This window comes from Xenopus laevis, chromosome 9_10L (assembly GCF_017654675.1).
Source record: "Xenopus laevis strain J_2021 chromosome 9_10L, Xenopus_laevis_v10.1, whole genome shotgun sequence".
Lineage (NCBI taxonomy): Eukaryota > Metazoa > Chordata > Amphibia > Anura > Pipidae > Xenopus > Xenopus laevis.
Genome location: NC_054387.1, coordinates 61,446,538 through 61,461,869, shown reverse-complemented (window position 1 = coordinate 61,461,869; position 15,332 = coordinate 61,446,538). Strand labels below are relative to the sequence as shown.

The window sequence follows — 15,332 nt, the reverse complement described above, 5'->3', positions numbered from 1 at the left end:
TTGGGAAGTTTGTATTGCTACACTGACAGATTGATGAGAGTTGATGAGAATGAGAGAAATAGGGAGAGAAAGAGGGAGCGACACAGACAGAGGGAAAGAGTGTGGGTTCCATTGAGTTTAATGAATGTGGGGGCAGGCGGCAGATTGAGTGTAGCAGGGATAACACAATGGTATTTGTGCAGAGGGCATTAACTCACATAAGAAGCCCTTTGCCATGGTAACTTGCTACACTTTGCATCCAGTCCCAGGGGAAAACACAAATCAAATGTTATTTTCTAATTAAAGGAGAACTAGGGAGACAGATGTAGATTTGGAGGGGCTCTAATTGAAGAATATAATTAAATGCTCAGTTGTATGAGGAGGGGGGGATGCACCAGTGATTATACAATGGGCTCCTGTAGGTGCTGGGAATAAAAACAAAGGGAAAGCTAAAGCAGAGTAAAAAATAAAATACGGATTTATTATAGTATAGAGAATTGTATAGCGATGATTCCTGGAGCAAAGCCCAAAATAGCAGCAGGGGGTGGGAAGCTCACAAATTCCCCATTACCATCTCATAAAGTAAATGTTTTCTTTTTAATTTTTTCATACGCTTCTCTGCAAACAACAGCCCTCTTTGTAACTGTGGTTTCTGAGTTCAGAGAGCACAAATCCTATTTCTTGGCGCAGGTAGTCTTACTAGTCACAAATTGCCAAAAATAGAGGGGGGGGGTGGGCCCAGATGGTCGCCAGTTTGGGTGAATTGAGGGCCTGGCCCCACGACTCATTCGGGCAACTCTGAGGTCACATGACAGCACTGTGTATTGGGCTCATTCTAACAAAGGGATGGTGTATCCTCCCACGTGTGACTGTTATGCAGTGTTAAAACAAGTCTCGCAAGCACTTGACTGTTTAGTTACAGTATGGCTCCCTTGCTTCATTTTCCCTACCATTGCTATTGTTTTCAAGCTGACTGCCCACAGCCTTCCTTTCCACCTCCTCACAGGCAGCCAATAGGAGGAGAAAGCAAGTGAGTGCAGTAAGATGCTATTAATAGCACATAATAGCCCTGCAGAACACATGGTGGTTCACCTTAATTATCATAAAGCCAGTGTATCTAAACCTGCAATAGATGGTTAATTTATACTAAATAAATAAACCTTTTTTTCTGCAACCTGGCATCAAAACAGCCGGTTGCTAGAGCCAACATTTCCAAGCAACTGGGCAGCGATTGCTACAATCAGAACTGAAGATAAATCGGAGATAAATAAAAATGAAGCCAGTAAATCAGTATTTTGGTTTTTTTTTAGCATTTTCAAATGCAGGCAGGATAAAAGGAAATTCAATAACCAAATCCAATAACCAAGACCAATAAAAACACCATTCACAATTGAACTAAAGCAGGGGTCCCCTGCCTGTTTTACACGTGAGCACAATTGGATTTGAAAAACAGTTTGGGAGCAACACAAGCATGAAATATCTTCCTGGTGGTGCAAAATAAGGGCTGTGATTGGCCATTGAGTAATCCCTATGTGGACTGGCAGCCTATAGGAGGCTCTGTTTGAGTACATTGGTTTTCATGCAACCAAAACTTGCCTCCAAGCTTGGAATTCAAACATTAGACCCTGCTTTGAGGTCACAGAGCAACATGAGCCACTGGTTGGGGATCATTGCACTAAAGGTGAATTTAAAAAGTGAATAAAATGGACCAGGATAGCATGGTAAACATAGCTACCCTTTCAGGCAGTGAATGAGGGTAAAAACTTTATTGGGACTTCAAGGAACTGCAGTGAGATGTGACATCTTTGTTGCAGAACCACAGAATGCTAATTATTGCTCTAAACAAATTAGTGCGCCAGAATTAAGGACATAAGATTTTATGGTCGGCTTTATCCGGGGGGTATATTTTAGGAGGAAATCTAAAATGACTGTTCTATATCACATGAAATCATGTTATGTGTCGCGTAGGCGGAACTGCAGCTTCAAAGCAAACAGCACAGACGATGGCATCGTAATCACAACACGATCCAGTGTGATGGCTGCCCTATTCCTGCACCTTATACATCTGTATCCATAGGCTCTCAATTCCCCCTCCATGTATATAAAATCCCAATTGTGCCAAGATCTCCAGAGAAACGTCAGGCATGGAACAGGGGAAAAATACATAAAAATTAAAATAATAAAAAGGTTGAAATCAAGGAGAATGAGTTTAAATAAGGTCTGTATGATACCCATTATAAGCAGCAGTCCTGCCCTGCTTTATGGCTGAGATTCTAGCTATCTGTATAACAAGTATTATGACTAACCTTAAAACCACAAAAAAAATAATAAATTGAAAAGTTTTCATGATGTAAAATGTTATTTTTGGGTTTATAACAACTCTGTGTACTAGCAACTTTTCACCAGCAAACACGCATAGAAAACCCAGAAATGTAGAACATACAGCGCTGGCATGAATGTACTTTTATGAAGACACCAAAGGTTCTCTATTTGGTGTCATTTTAAGTGTTAATGTATAAAGGAAAGAATACATACAGTGCTATAGGAATATGTTTCAGGAGCGCGATTACTATAGGTTAAGGAAAAGATCTAATGATGAAGTAGATACACTTTGTCCTAATTCCTTATGGTTTAATGAATCAGCCCTCACAATACCGTCCCCAAACTCCAAGTGAATGTTCCCTATTGTCTCATATCGGATAAGTCTGTAAGCAGCAAGCACAGCAGCTCAATGTGTGTGTATGGGGGGGGGGGGAGATACATTTTATCCTTGAAAGCTACACAGGTAACAAATACATCAGGTTTGTCGCTCCCAAGGCACAATGGGATTCCTTGCAAGAAAAGGTGGTTTTAGTTGAGGAATTAAACCTGTCACATCCTGCTAACGGCACAATCATATAAAAGAAGGAATGATGTGTGGATATAAAGCTGTCGTTTGCCCATTCATCTCAGGCATTTATATGAGCAGAAAAAGGAAACCGTATCTGAGCAGACAATGCATGGTGCTGCCACCAGATATGGATGCCACTGCTGAACAGATTTAGCCACAATTAACGCACCTTTATCAGAGCAGAACATACCGATAATGACCTTTAGTTTTTTTCTTTTTTTGTGTATTTTTATGTTTGCCCTTCTATTTTGCCTTTTCTCCACACATAATGCTATAGATTCCGGCAAAAAGGAACCACGTTACTCTATTTAATTTTGGATGGATTTGTTATGTTACATTAAAGCCCTTTCCTGTACATTTCCTGGTCTATCATTCAAGTGTCTGCTTAGAGAACAGCCAAGAAGAGACCATTGCTAACAGAATAGCCATAGGCATCAATATCACACAGTACCTTAAAGGGATACTGTCATGGGAAAAAACATTTTTTCAAAATGAATCAGTTAATAGTGCTGCTCCAGCTGAATTCTGCACTGAAATCCATTTCTCAAAAGAGCAAACAGATTTTTTTATATTCATTTTTGACATCTGACATGGGGCTAGACATATTGTCAATTTCCCAACTGCCCCAAGTCATGTGACTTGTGCTCTGCTAAACTTCAATCACTCTTTACTGCTGTACTGCAAGTTGGAGTGATATCACCCCCTCCCGTTTCCCCCCCAGAAGCCAAACAAAATAACAATGGGAAGGTAACCAGATAGCAGCTCCCTTACACAAGATAACAGCTGCCTGGTAGATCTAAGAACAACACTCAATAGTAAAAACCCATGTCCCACTGAGACACATTCAGTTACATTGAGAAGGAAAAACAGCAGCCTGCCAGAAAGCATTTCTCTCCTAAAGTGCAGGCACAAGTCACATGACCAGGGGCAGCTGGGAAATTGACAAAATGTCTAGCCCCATGTCAGATATCAAAATTGAATATAAAAAAATCTGTGTGCTCTTTTGAGAAATTGATTTCAGTGCAGAATTCTGCTAGAGTAGAACTTTTAACTGATGCGTTTTGAAAAAAACATGTTTTCCGATGACAGGATCCCTTTAACCTTCATTTCCTATATAAACAGAATGTGCAGTGTCCATGTTTAAAGGAAAAGTATTGGGGCATTTAAACATTCCCACCTAAATGCACCAAAATACAGTCACACAAGGTCTCTTCTACAGTCGTTCTCAATATCCACTTATAACAGTTCCTTCAAAATATTGCACTTCTACACAATGCACAACCAGACCACCCAATGTTAAAAAGCCAACAGCAAAGGCATACCACAATGCTCCCTAGCAATCTCCCCTCCATACCCAACTGAATTGGTGGTGTAGTACAATATGGCACATTTTACTTGGAAATTTCATGTCTGTTTTGTAGAAATAAATCTCCCTGCTGTGTCTATGTGGCCAGTAGGTTTCTGAGTCATATATTACATTTTAGAAACAGAAATGGACTCCTTACCTGCGTAACAGGAATGTAAAGGGGTTCCCCAGAGTTGAGCAACATTAAGTTCCCGGACTGATGTAAGCGCCCTTCTGGTTTGGGAGATGGATTCTCTTTTGTTTCCTCTTTGGCTTTTCTTGCACTTTCCTGTCCGCTCTCTTTCAGCTCTTCCGTGTCACTGTGACACTCAAAGAACTCTTCCTCGCTGTCACTCCACGAATCCCATGATTTGGCCACTTCATATTTGCTTTTGTCAGCCTCCACTGGGCTCAACAAGTCACTCGCTGTCTTGTTAACAGAAGACTCACTAGAGCTGTACAAAGGGTTCCCTTTCTTCCCCTCGTCCCTGGCTTTCTTCCTCTCCAGGCAACAGTTTAACATCTGAAAAGCAGCAAGACTATGAATTATACTAGATTTTTTCAACAGAACTTCCTTACAAATCTTCACTAATTGTATCTGTCATGTAATTGCTGTTGAAAGCAATATCTTGTCTGTCCCTTTCTATTCTCTTAACTGCTGTTTTTGACTACATGTACCATTGAAACAATGTTGCAATAGCTGTCCTACAACCAAGACTCCAATTCCTGCAATTCCTGCAAAGACCTGTGAAGGTGACAGAGGAAGCTTGAAGGGCATTATAGGAAATTATAGTTTAGCTGGAGGGGAGCAGACTACTGCTACATTGTTTCATTGGTAATGTAGCCAGAACCAGCAATGAAGTGTAAAGCAAGGTACAGACGGATACTGCTTATTTCCGTTGATTTTTATGTATAAAGTGAAGAGAACGAATTTTAACATAAAATATTGTGTTTAGGTTTACATTCCCTTTAAAGAAATACTGCCATTATTTTTATGGTATAATTGTATTACTAAATTACAAGGTTTACATTGCAAATAATTCATTCGACCATTTTTATATTGTATTCTTGAACCAATAAATGTATAGGTACCAATGACAAAGTTAGAGGAGGTGGTGAAGTCCTCAAGAACAATTTAAAAAACCTAGGTGTAAAGTTGAGGGCGAGGACTTCCAAGGTAATTTTTTCAGAGATATTACCTGTGCCACAAACAACACTAAGAAGACAGTGGGAGCGTAGGGAGATTAATGGGTGGCTGAGAGATTATTGTAGGGAGGAGGGTTTTGGGAGAACTGGGCTGATTTCTCAGTCGGCTACAGGCTCTTTGCTAGGGATGGGCTGCACCTCAATGATGATGGTGCAGCTGTTTTGGGAGAGAAGATGGCTAGAGGGTTGGAGGAGATTTTAAGCTTTTAAGCTTCAGAGGAAGACAGGTTAGATGAGATAGTGGGCAAAGGAAGGGAAATGGGGGAGGAGATTTGGCTGGGGGTACTGTTAAGGATAGGGAGGACCACATGTCATTTGTTCAATATGGTACCAGTATTAAATGTATGTTTGCAAATGCAAGGAGTCGGACTGGTATAATGGGAGAGCTTGAGGTGCTGGTGCTGAAGGGAAAATATGATGTGACTGGTGTGGCCAAAACATGGCTGAATGAGTCGCATGACTGGGCAGTTAATATCAGCGGCTATACTTTGTTTTGGAAGGACAGAGGCAATAGAAAAGGAGGAGGGGTATGTCTGTTTGTTAGGCAGGATTTAAAAGCTCATATAAAAAGGAGGAGGTTATGTTAGAAAATGAGGGGGCAGAAGTCTTATGGGTGGGGTTCTTCACCAATTGTAAAGATTCCAGCAAATGAATTGTAGGAATATGCTATAGACCCCCTAATGTAAGTGAGGAGGAGGAGGCGAAGCTTCTGATGCAAATAGAAAAGGCTGCTAGTTTAGGTAAAGTAATGATAATGGGAGATTTTAATTACCCAGATATTGACTGCAGCAACAGTACTGCCAGATCAGTTAATGGGAACAAGTTTACTTGTTGCATGACAATTTTATGGCACAGGTTGTTGAAGAGCCAACCAGAAAATATGCTATTCTGGATCTAGTGATCTCTAATGACCCAGAACTTATAGCAAATGTGCAAGTCATTGAACCCCTGGGTATTAGTGACCATAATGTTATATAATTTAATGTCTGGTGCAAAAAACAAATATACACTGGGGCAACAAAAACCATGAATTTCTGAAAATCTAATTTAAGTGCCTTGAGGGCTGCCCTTCAGAGCATTGATTGGGGCATTATGTTTTCAGCTAAAAACACAGAACAGAAATGGTTGTCATTTAAAATGATATTAAATCATTACTGTTCTCAATTTATTCCCTTAAGGAGTAGATGTAGAAGCTCTACGAATCACCATATGTGGCCTAATATAGAAGTAAAGAAGTTAATAGAAAAGAAGAAAAAGGCATTTAAAAACTACAAGTCTGTTGGGACAGAAGCTGCATTTAATGAATATAAATACTACAATAAATGTTGTAAATCAGCAATCCAGTAGGCAAAGAAAGGAAACAACGAGTGCATTGAGGTGGAGGCTAAGACTAACCCCAAAAAGTTTTTTAAATATATTAATACTAAAAAGATGCAGGTTGAGAGTGTTGCTCCATTAAATAATGGTACCAGCATGGTTGTAACAGATACAGAAAAGGCAAATGTGCTAAATCATTTCTTTTCTTTAGTGTATACAATAGAGGAGTTGGAGTTCCCAGGCTCACTTCATAGCTGCACGAATGGCTCAGTTCAATCTAGTCAGTGGCTGACTCAGGATATGATCCATCAAGGATTTAATAAAAATTAACGTAAACAAGGCTACAGGGCTTGATGGCATACACCCCTGGGTTCTAAGAGAGCTTAGATAAGTTCTGATTTTCTCAGATTCGCTTTCATCTGTTATGGTACCTTTGGATTGGAAAAAAGCTGTCTTTCCAATATTTAAAGGAAAACTATACCCCCCAAACAATGTAGGTCTCGATTAAAAGATTCTGAGTAAAACTCTGCTTCATGTAAATGAACCATTATCATAATAATATACTTTTTTTAGTAGTATGTGCCATTGGGTAATCATAAATAGAAAATTGCCATTTTAAAAAATAAGGGCCGCCCCCTGAGATCGTAAGATTCATTGTGCACACATACAAACCACATGTAAGGTCACATGAGCCAATTAACAGACAGAGTTCTGCCTTTTGCTTCCTCACTTCTTCCTGTTACAGTTAGTGTTGTAGTATTTCTGGTCAGGTGATCTCTGAGGCAGCACAGATAGTCACGAAATGGTGGTTCAAGGCAAGAGATGTAAAAGGGCAATATTTATGTAAATATATATTCCAGTTTGGTAAGATTCTTTAATATGTCATTCAATTTGATATAAACTATCTGTTGCTTAAGTGTTCATTTTGGGGGTATAGTTTTCCTTTAAAAAGGGATTACGATCTCAGTCTGGCATTTATAGGCCAGTAAATTTGACATCTGTGGTGGGCAAATTATTTGAAGGCTGGTTAAGGGATCACATTCAAAATTTTGTCCTAGTGAATGGCATTATGAGCAGCAATCAGCCTGGCTTTAGGAAGTATAGGTCATGTCAGACAAATTTGATTGCATTTTATGATGAGGTAAGTAAGATGCTGGACAGTGAGGGGGCAGCAGATGTGATCTACAGTATTTGGATTTTGCCAAAGCGTTTGATACAGTGCCCCACAAACAACTGCTTTGTAAACTAAGGTCTGTGGGGCTTAATGAAGTCGTTTGCACATATATAGGAAACTGGCTACAGGATCGGGTACAGAGGGTGGTTGTTAATGGTACATTCTCTACTTGAAGGTTCTTAGTGGGGTCCCTCAGGGCTCGGTATTGGGCCCACTTTTATTTAACTTGTTTATTAATGACTTAGGGGAGGGTATTGTAAGTAATGTATCAGTGTTTGCAGATGACACAAAGCTATCCAGCCCAATAAATTCCATCCAGGATGTGGCATCCTTGCAACTGGATCTCGACAAACTGCCAATCTGGGCAGCTAAGTGGCAAATGAGATTCAATGTTGATAAATGTAAAGTCATGCACCTGGGATGTAAAAATATCCAAGCCACTTATACCCTTAATGGGACTGCACTAGGCAAATCCATTATGGAAAAGGACCTGGGAGTCCTTGTAGATAACAAACTTGGCTGTAGCAAAGCAATGCCAGTCAGCAGCATCAAGGGCAAATAAGGTCTTGAGCTGTATTAAAATGGGCATTGATTCAGAGCAGGAAGCGGTCATTCTTCCAATTTATAGAGCACTGGTAAGGCCCCATCTAGAATATGCTGTACAGTTTTGGTCTCCATCACTCAAACAGGACATTATTGTATTAGAGAGGGTACAGAGAAGGGCAACGAAGCCGGTAAAGGGTATGGAAAACCTTAGCTATGAAGAAAGAATGGCCAAATTGGGGATGTTCACGCTGGAGAAGAGGTGTTTAAGGGGTGATATGATAACTATGTATAAATATATATGAGGTTCATATAATAATATAATAATCATATAATAATCTCTCTTCCAGCTGATACGAGGTCACCCATTCTGTTTAGAATAAAAGAGGTTCCGTCTAAATATTCAGAAGGGGTTTTTTACAGTGAGAGCTGTGAAGATGTGGAATTCTCTCCCTGAATCGGTTGTACAGGCTGATACATTAGATAGCTTTAAGAAGGGGTTGGATGGCTTTTGGCAAGTGAGGGAATACAGGGTTATGCAAGATAGCTCATAGTACAAGTTGATCCAGGGACTATTCAGGGATGTCAGATTTCAAAATAAATTAAAAAAAACTGTTTGCTCTTTTGAAAAATGGATTTCAAAAAATGCAGGATTCTGCAAGAGGAGCACTATTAACTGATGCATTTTGTGAAAAAAAATAAAGTTTTTCTGTTACAGATATGTTTTAAGCATACATCAGATATACTGAGCTTTTAAGACAAAGCCATCATGGCAGGACACATAGGTTTACATACTATGATGATTCATATTTGCACCAGTGAATAAACCCACAGCAACAAATCACCACAGCTTGAGATTTATATGCTAGTGCCAACCAACCAGGGCAATGCCATTTAGGCATAAATTGCATTTATTATCTATTGGTCAATTATAGGTTGCCCCAGCTGGCAAAGTGAACATAACATGGGTAAATTTGACTAATGTGGGTGGCTAAACCACAATGATCCAATTGGCTGTCCTACAAATTTAACCTCTGAAAGGAGACTAAAGCAAACGACTGACTCCTCGCATAAAGTCTTAGCACTGTGAGACCAGCATACTCTGCAACTAAAAGAAGCAGCTTTGTATTGTCAGACATTACAGCATCACCCCAGTGCATTAATCAGTAAATGTAACATTATTGAGAAAATAAATGATGACTACAATAATGCTCCCTACTCACCTGGAGCTTCTGATGAAGCAAGCAACATTTTAGATCAGGGGATCCATTTGCTAACCTACAAAATAAAAAAATCTAGCTCAATACACAACATTAACAGCAATTAGAACAATTAGCACTAGCATATGTACCAATTAAAAGTGGAATTCTGGGAATAGAATTTTGTAAACTACCTTGCCACTGAGCATGGAAATGTATTTAATTAGAATAATTTTAGTGAGCATATACACAAATTGCCTAACTAGTTATGGGAATTGCTGTTGATGCCTTCAAAGCCTCTGGGTAATTTAAGGAGAAAGCTGAGTGGCCATTTGCCCTGAACTCTAAGCCTCAGAAAGGAGAAAGAAAGAAGTTATCCTCAAAAAAATTGTATTGTATAGATCCCAATAAAAGTAAGACAATATACGATTTGCATTGGTCCCACTAAGAATTTCCCTCTAGGTGTGTAAATCCATATTCCATTATATAGGAAAAAATTAAAATTTGTATCCTGTAAAGGATATTGGAAGTCCCAACAGAGTTCTGTAATCATATAACAACACAAGGCTGCGGGCTGAGTTATACAGGGAACTAGGTAAAGGTATGGAACCTGCTATCCAGAATGCTCAGGACCTGGGGTTTTCTGTATAACAGATGTTTCTGTAATTTGGCTCTTCGAACCTTAAGTCTACTAGAAAATTATGTAAACATTAAATAAACCCAATTGGCTGATTTAGCTTCCAATAAGGATTAATTATATATACAGTGTACAGTTTTATTATTACAGAAAAAAAGGAAATCATTTTGAAAAATTTGGATTATTTGGAGACCGCCTTTCCGTAATTCAGAGTGTACACCCTACAGGAAATAATAAAAGTCACTGGGGGATTCTGTGACCATATAAAGACACAAGGCTGTAGGCTGAGTTAAACAGGGAACTCTGAGTATCACTCATGTATTATAAGGGATAATGTAAATAAGTGTAAATAAGGATATTAGAAGTCATTAAGGATGACCATTATCATATGACATTGGACTTAAAGATGAATGCTTATATACAGGTCGTGGAACTCCAAGGAGAATTCTTTTATCCTAACATTTTTAGTACCTTTTTAGTACATTGAAAGTACCTTATTTTATATCATGAAATGTGATTACATCATATGCACCAATTATAAACAATTTCATCAATAAGCACTGTTCATAAGCATATTAATTTCAAGCTAAGCATGGATCTTTGCCCATTGTGGTTTTAGAACTTGTATGAGCTGAAAAATCATAAAAAATTGCATGCTTTGTATTGCTTACCCGGGAATAAGGAAATTATTTTCCCATCGATAGCGCATTTCCAGAACAAACTCTTGCCACAGGTGAGCCACACCCTTTACTCCTCCATGGTAGAAGTTGACCATGCATAGACATAATGCCAGTTTGTATGTCAGGCTATTCGAGGGTGCAGACTTCAGCTGGCTGTACAGGTTCTAAAGAGACACACAGTGTTAAACTAATGGGCCAGCAGTACACGTTTAAAATCAGTGAAGATGTGGAATGAATGGATAATGAAAATGTACATTTCCTTCATTATGCTAACAAATTGGGCGGCATTTCCTTTAAAAAGGAAGCTGATCTTTGAATTAACTTTAAGTATATTATAGACTAGCCTATTCTTAGCATCTTTTTAAATAGTCCTTATTCTCTATATTCTATATTATCTGGTTGTGCAACCAAAATAAACTCTCTGCAAAGTTGCATTAATATTTAACATGTTACTTTTCATTGCTTATTTGTCTGCAAAGGACCTGCCCTATCTTTATTCAAGGTGCTGCCAAATAGCTAGATAAGCATGACCCCAGCAACCAGACCGTCCCCACATTTCTATACCAGAAAGCTGCAGAACAAAAAGATAAATCATTTAAAAAGCCATACAATTCAAATGGTCTTAATTTAGCAGTAAACATCATAATAAAATGTTATGGTGATCTAATCCCTTTAAACATGTATTAAAAATAACACTCGTATATGTCTTAACTGCTCCTTTAAAAGAAGATGATTTAAATATCCTGACACTGCAACCGTACATCCCCCTTGTGTTTTGTCAGTGTCTTACTTCTCATTTGCTGCCTGCAGAATGGTTTTACATATATTTTTATTGGTATAAAAGGCACTGTTCCAACAAATAAGATGGCACCAGGATGCAGGTGTTATCCTCAGTAATGAAATCCCAGTCCCACAGACAGTGACACATATTGCTGGCATATCTTTGTGTTGCTAAACTTACATAGTCTTCGCTCTCTGACTGTGAGGAGATGTTTCCTGTGGAGGTGCTAGGTTTGGCTTCCGATCCGTCAAGTGATTTGGTGTCAGGGAACAAGAACTGCAGAGAAGGGGGAATTTTCATTGCTACAGTACATCTACTTATACTTGGTTACTAATAATACTTTGCCTTATGTAACTACAAAAATATATATATAATAAAGCTCTACCCGCAGAATGACACAATCACTTACAGCAGAAGTATGCACCTTAACTCCTACACTGCCCAACACTGCGACATCTTGCTTGCTTGTTAAGAATATAAAAAATGGGCTTAAATAGCTACTTATACATACAGTCATATGAAAAAGTTTAGGAACCCCTCTTAATTCTTTGGAGATTTGTTTATCATTGGCTAAGCTTTCAAAGTAGCAACTTCCTTTTAATATATAACATGCCTTTCAGCAGTGATATAATTGGAGTAACAGAAAATATGCAATATGCATCATAACAAAATTACACAGGTGCATAAATTTGGGCACCCCAACAGAGATATTACATCAATACTTAGTTGAGCCTCCTTTTGCAAATATAACAGCCTCTGGACGCCTCCTATAGCCTTCGATGAGTGTCTGGATTTTGGATGGCGGTATTTTTGACCATTAGTCCATACAAAATCTCTCCAGGTCAGTTAAATTTGATTCAAGCCAATTTGGAGAGACTGCACACCTCACAAACCTAAGCAGAGCTTCCTGGTGCTCGGCGGTAGGGGAATCGGCAACCACCCAGTCAAGGTAGGTGAAGAGATCACCGGCACAGAGGAGTTTGTTCAGCAGGGCAAGCCCTTGCAATTTTAATAATGCAGTGCAACATTTCGGGCCACCCCTCTTTGTCAAGCATGCTTGACAAAGGGGCGTGCCCCAAAACGTAGCACTGCATTATTAAAATTGCAAGGGCTTGCCCTGCAGTTAAATTTGATGGCAGCCAAGCATGGACAGCCTGCTTCAAATGATCCCACAGATTTTCAATGATATTCAAGTCGGGGGATTGTGACGGCCATTCCAGAATATTGACTGATGCTTGAACATTATCCTGAAGAATTTGTTGATATTGGGTTGATTTCATCCGACCCTGGACTTTAAAAAGGGCCCCACAGCATGATGGAACCTCCACCAAATTTGACAGTGAGGTGTTCTTCTTCCGCCATGCAAAGCACTATTTGTTATGAACAAATAACTACATTTTTGTCTCATCGGTCCAAAGCACTTTGTTCCAAAATGACTGTGGCTTGTATAAATGAGCTTTTGCATACAACAAGCGACTCTGTTTGTGGCGTTAGTGCAGAAAGGGCTTCTTTCTCATCACCCTGCCATACAGATGTTCTTTGAGCAAATTGAGCTGAGTTGTATAACGATGTACATATACACCATCTGCAGCAAGATGTTCTTGCAGGTCTTCGGAGGTGATATTTGGGTTGTCTGTAACCGCTCACAATTCTCTGCATATGCCGCTCCTTTATTAATTATTCTTGACCTGGGTTTTACAGCAACTGTGCCTGTGGCCTTCCATTTCCTGATTACATTCCTTACAATTGAAACTGACAGTTTAAACCTCTGTAATAGCTTTTTGTAGCCTTCCCCAAAACCACGAATAGTCTTGGTTTTCAGATCTTTTCAGAGTTGCTTTAAGGATCCCATGCTGTCACACTTCAAAGTAGAGTCAAACAGAAGCACAACTTGCAATTGGCCACCTTTATTACCTTTTCTCATGATTGGACACACCCGCATATGAAGTTCAAGGCTTAATGAGCTAATCCAACCAATTTGGTGTTGCCAGTAATCAGTATTGAGCAGTTACATGAATTCAAATTAGCAAAATTACAAGGGTACCCACATTTTTGCACAGCCAGTTTTTCATATTTGATTTAATTTTCAGAGGGGATCCCAAACTTTTTTCATATGACTGTATTTTGTCCCCTTTTTGTTATATTAGGAATTCAATGTGTAGTCATTTTCTCTTTACTTTGCTGATGGTAACAGGTCCACTTGCAGTTTACATCTTGAATAAATCTCCATTGTTCTATCTGCCCTCAATCATCCTTATGTTATCGGCACACTGGCTGTTGTTAGCGGCTATTGTCAGCCTACGTATTTTTTGCAGGCTGAGAGAAGCAGATCTGTTCAGTGCCCCTGCTTCATTGATTTGAATTAGCAGACCTATTTCCCTAAGTAAGCTATGAACAGTTCAGCACAAAGAACAAGTAGTACTTAAAGGGCCACTATGACTTTTATATCTCTTTTGCAATTAGGAATTCAATGTGCAGCTATATGGTATCCCTATTGTTACTATGTCATTTTGCAGTTTCAGTCTGGATAAAGCTTCATTGTTCTAAAGCGGCCTAACCAGGACTATTATTACAAAACACCATATGTATTATTATTTTATAAGGAATTGGTAGGTAAAAACAGAGAGGAATTACACCAAGCAAAACACTGGCATGCCTATCACCCTAGGTTTGCTATGAACTATTCAGCAGGAAAAATGTAGAGTACACTCACTCTATAACATGTAAGGAATATGAAATACTGCCTTTTTCACTTCTGAGTAACGGACAGCATTGAAAAAGCTGGGGTAAGCAATTGGAATGTTACAGCTAAGAGCCTAATTAGAGTCCATGAATGAACTGTACTATGCAGTGTTTCCTATTGTTCAATCTTGCCAAAGCAAGGCATGAAATATATTGTTTGGGGGGGGACAACCTACCAAATTATTCTGAAGGCTTTCCCTCTGCGTTTAAATGCCACAAACATCTCCTGTCTAACTCTCTAAAAAAAAGCTACAGCTTATATATTCCTGTATCTCCTCAGCAATTTCTTTCCTTCTTCTTTCTCACTCTCATACACCCTGTGTAAAAGTTCTTCCCAGTCTATAATTTGTTTTTGGAATAGTCAGAAGCCCCTGGTATCTGTGGATGACACGGCCAAACACAGAAGGTGGGCAAAGAATTGAAGCAAGGAATATAAATCTGTCGCATACATGCCATCTTTCACTCATGGAACATAGAGTACTGGTACTAAGGACACAGCACACTTAGGGGCCGATTCACTAAGGGTCGAATTTCGAAGTTAAAAATACTTCGAAATTCGACCCTCGGATTGAAATCCTTCGACTTCGAATATCGAAGTCGAAGGATTTAGCGCTAATCCTGCGATCGATCGATCGAAGGATTTTTCGTTCGATCGAACGATTAAATCCTTCGAATCGAACGATTCGAAGGATTTTAATCCAACGATCGAAGGAAAATCCTTCGATCAAAAAATCACAGGCAAGCCTATGGGGACCTTCCCCATAGGCTAACATTGACTTCGGTAGCTTTTAGCTGCCGAAGTAGGGGGTCGAAGTTTTTTTTAAAGGGGAAGTACTTCG

At 39.2% G+C, this 15,332-nt stretch overlaps 1 protein-coding gene across 2 annotated transcripts in view; it reads right to left on the bottom strand.

Moving 5' to 3' along the window:
* rab3gap1.L (RAB3 GTPase activating protein catalytic subunit 1 L homeolog) overlaps positions 1 to 15,332 on the bottom strand; it is a 42,753-nt gene that overhangs the window by 7,880 nt on the left and 19,541 nt on the right. For both annotated transcript variants that reach the window (XM_041575677.1, NM_001094222.1), the window contains 4 exon segments: positions 11,932 to 12,027; positions 10,962 to 11,134; positions 9,678 to 9,732; positions 4,375 to 4,737 (listed from right to left, as the gene is read on the bottom strand). In XM_041575677.1, the coding sequence (XP_041431611.1) occupies positions 4,375 to 4,737; positions 9,678 to 9,732; positions 10,962 to 11,134; positions 11,932 to 12,027 (687 nt within the window).